This window comes from Trachurus japonicus, chromosome 1 (genome assembly GCF_045865225.1).
Source record: "Trachurus japonicus isolate A0001 chromosome 1, Traja_1.0".
In the NCBI taxonomy this organism is placed as follows: Eukaryota; Metazoa; Chordata; class Actinopteri; order Carangiformes; family Carangidae; genus Trachurus; species Trachurus japonicus.
Genome location: NC_140907.1, coordinates 38380205 through 38383856, shown reverse-complemented (window position 1 = coordinate 38383856; position 3652 = coordinate 38380205). Strand labels below are relative to the sequence as shown.

Here is a 3652-nt window from a genome sequence, read left to right as displayed (position 1 = left end):
CCCAGACTGAACCAATCAACCCCCGATCCGCTCGGTGCTGCCTAGCCCAAAGTGAAGGAAATATAATATAAGGGGAAAATTCTTCTGGGATGAGTTAATTTATGATGTTAAATGGAAAAAAGCATGACTCCTGCCTTAAAAGTTTTGTATCTCTAATAAGGTCAAAGAAATACATTTTAAAATCTTGCACAAAATTTACCCTTGTAATGCATTCCTATCTAAGTTTATGGATGTGAACAATGTGTCTTCTGTGATGTAGAGGAATCTATTGCTCATGTATTTTACGAATGTTGTGTTGTGCATGATTTTTGGATTGACCTGAGAAATCATTTTTCTAACTTTCTTAGTGTCTCATACCTACGGAAGCCCTAAAGGGCCAAGTCCGTATACATTTTTTTTATTATCGTTTTCTCGTGATAACGACTTATTATTTCGTTATCTCGAGATAACAAAGTCTGTTTTCTCGTGATAACGAATTAATTTATTTCGTTATCTCGAGATAACAAAGACCGTTTTCTCGTGATAATGAAATAATCATAGAATGTGTGGTTGACGTGGTTGCCTAGCAACTTACTCTTACTCTTACTCTTACTCTCCGCCCCCAGCGGCGGCGGCGGCCGGGCTCACACACCCTCACTGCCAGGATGTCCTTCCCCGGGTGTGTGAGCCACCTACGGCCGGGCACCGGGGTCTGTGGAGCGGGTTCATGAAGCCTGGTTGTCCCGACATGATTCACTCACAACACTGCGGCTGTAACGTTATGTTGTGTGTGTTGTAGCCTACTTTTCACGGTTAAATTATCACCGCGACACACACACAGAGCGGCGAGTCAGTTAAAGGGGAACTAAACCCCTCAGTTTTGGATGACGTGCTCTAAGCTTGAAATTCAAAAAATGCCTTGATTATGGGCGTGGTCTAATGTGGTTTAATGTGGTCTCCCCCCTGCGCCCCATTCACACCCGCGAAATCACACAAAAGAGAAAAAAAAGTAATAAACACACATCGACACTTCTGCTAGCGCTAACAAGCTACTAACGAGCTACTAACGAGCTACTCTAACAGCACTAGTAGCGCGACACTACTAGGAGAGGACGCCAGAGCCGTGACACAGCATCTACAGCTGATCCGCCGGCTCGTTAACTCGTTAACGGCTCGTTAGCGCCGGCCGCACTAACGATTCCCATTCAGGCAGCTGTTAGCAGCCGTTAGCCGCAGCAGAGCAGCTAGAGCGCCTAGCAACCGTTAGCAGCAGGCAGCAGCCGGTGCTGATTGGTCGGGGAGCTAGTGGCCGGTGACGAAAGCTACCTCCAAACCGTCATCTGCCTCCATCTCAGCCAATAGAAACATTTGATTGTAATAGCCATGTTTCAACCCATAGAGGGCAGTCACTCTACATTTTTACTACAAAATACACCAAATTGAAATATTTTGACTAAAATGTCAAAAGTTGGACCAGAATCAACTGACAACACTACCTTATACCCAAATACATTTGTTTTCAGCAGAAAAAAGTGGTTTAGGGGTTTAGTTCCTCTTTAGTAGCCCCCTGCTACGAACATACAGCGGCTAACCAGCTGCTACTTCCCCGTAAGCAGAAGCGATTGCACCGGGGAAACATGTTGCTAGGCAACCATGTCAACCACACATTCTATGATTATTTCATTATCACGAGAAAACGGTCTTTGTTATCTCGAGATAAGTACAGTACTCAAGTAAATTTACTCCGTTACTGTCCACTACTGGACGTGACAGGTTTGAGTTAATTTTTTTTTAAACAACTTTATTATTGTTTTACAAAATACACAAACAGTGCATAAATTCATATGATGAGCATCATATTAATAACAATTGGATAACAAATAGACGTGACAATAAAATAAATACATACATAAATAGAAATAAATAATAGTAAAAAAAATAAAAATAAAATAAAAAGGAGAAGAAAAAAAGTAAGACACACCAGGGGATATGAGCAATGGAAATTAAATTGAATTAAAGATATTAAAGTGGGAGCACAGATTTATAGTTTTGATAGCTTTCTTGTTATTAGCAGAGGAAACTGACTTGAAATACACCTCCAGTTATTTCATGAAAACACAAAAAATGGGTTTTACCTTGGCAAATTTACACTTGTGGATATAAAACTTTGCAAGAATTAAAATGAGATTAATTAAAAAATATTCTTTTTCAGCTGGAGCGTCACTCTTTATGAATCCAAAAAGGACATTTTGCCAGAGGAGCTCAAAATCACAGCACATATGATCTAAAATGAATCTACAAATATCTTGCCACAGTTTACGGGTATTTTCCATAGACTGTAAAAAGAAGGTATATTCACATTTCCAAAACAGATGAATAACAGCCTGCGCTCTTTTTTTTTATTTTTTTTAACAACTTTATTTACAACAAGAGTATACACAGGACTGAATACAGTTAGATGAAATAAGTGTATACAACATTAATACACAACCAAACAATCATAAATACGCCAGGGGATGACAGCAAGACAGAAAAAACATAAACTTAAATAAATATTTTGTAAAGCTTACAAAGATCATACGTTTTAACAGCTTTTTTATTCTCACAATCACAGAGGGAGGAGATATATTGACCAATATATGCAGACAGTTCCAAGAAGTTTGGCTTCTTACCAGAAAATTTAGACTTATGTATATAAAATTTGGATAAAATAATTAACAAATGAATCATATAAAACTGAGAACTTAGTTTTTTATCATATTCAGTGTAGCCAAACCAGCATAAATTAAACTGGGGATAAATATGATCAGTGATAAAGCGTGCCAGTCTGCTCCAAAGTTGTCTGGTGTGTGGGCCAGACCAAAATAAATGAACCAAGGTTTCGTTAACAGAGATACAGTGGGTACAGTTCACATCAATGTCCTTCTTAAGCCTTTGTATATAATGATTAGTTGGGTAAAATCTATGAAGCATTTTAAATGAAATCTCTTTGACCTTGTTGGTTAAAAAAAACTTATTAGGTAGTAGCCAGACTTTTTCCCAATTATTATTTCCAACAAATGTAGACCAGTAGGATAAAGCAGAGGGTGAATAACAGCCTGCGCTCGGCGATCGTCTCGTCCCGTCTTGTGACGTCATCTCCTCGCGCCGGGTCCTTCTCTCCGCTCAGCTCAGCTCGCGGCTCTAGAAGCTTCTAAACCGGCTTCTTATCCGAGCCCATCCGGACCAGAACCTCCGCGCTGCCGCTGCCCGGACTCGTCGGTCCCGTCCGGAACACTCATCCTGACATATCCCGCCGGTTATTGTTGTTAAGTCTAAAAGATCTTTAAAAGATAAAAGATAAAAGATGCCAGAAGCGATGATGGCACCGAAACTCTCCGTCGCTGGAGGCAGACACAAAGGAGGCGCCTATGTGGACCGGGACAAGCCGGCCCAGATCCGCTTCAGCAACATCTCTGCTGCCAAAGGTGAGTTAACCGAACCGGACCGGACCGGACCGGACCGGACCGGCCGGGCCACGCAGCCTCATCCCCGGGTTCAGGGGCTCCATCACCGGGGGGCTGGGCTGGGTTGGGCCGGTCCAGGAGGGAGGGAACCGCCTCTAAAACTAAACCAAACAGTCTGACCCGGTTCTGAACTTTATACATGCAATAATAAATACGACTGTGAAAGT

The 3652-nt window shown here is 41.5% G+C and overlaps 1 protein-coding gene across 1 annotated transcript in view; it reads left to right on the top strand.

Moving 5' to 3' along the window:
- Positions 1–3138: 3138 nt before the first annotated feature.
- Positions 3139–3652, top strand: part of cct4 (chaperonin containing TCP1, subunit 4 (delta)) — a 36141-nt gene continuing 35627 nt past the window's right edge. The window contains exon 1 of the mRNA XM_085787389.1: positions 3139–3446. Within this exon, the coding sequence (XP_085643515.1) occupies positions 3326–3446 (121 nt within the window). The 5' untranslated portion in view covers positions 3139–3325. The remainder of the gene's footprint in view (positions 3447–3652) is intronic.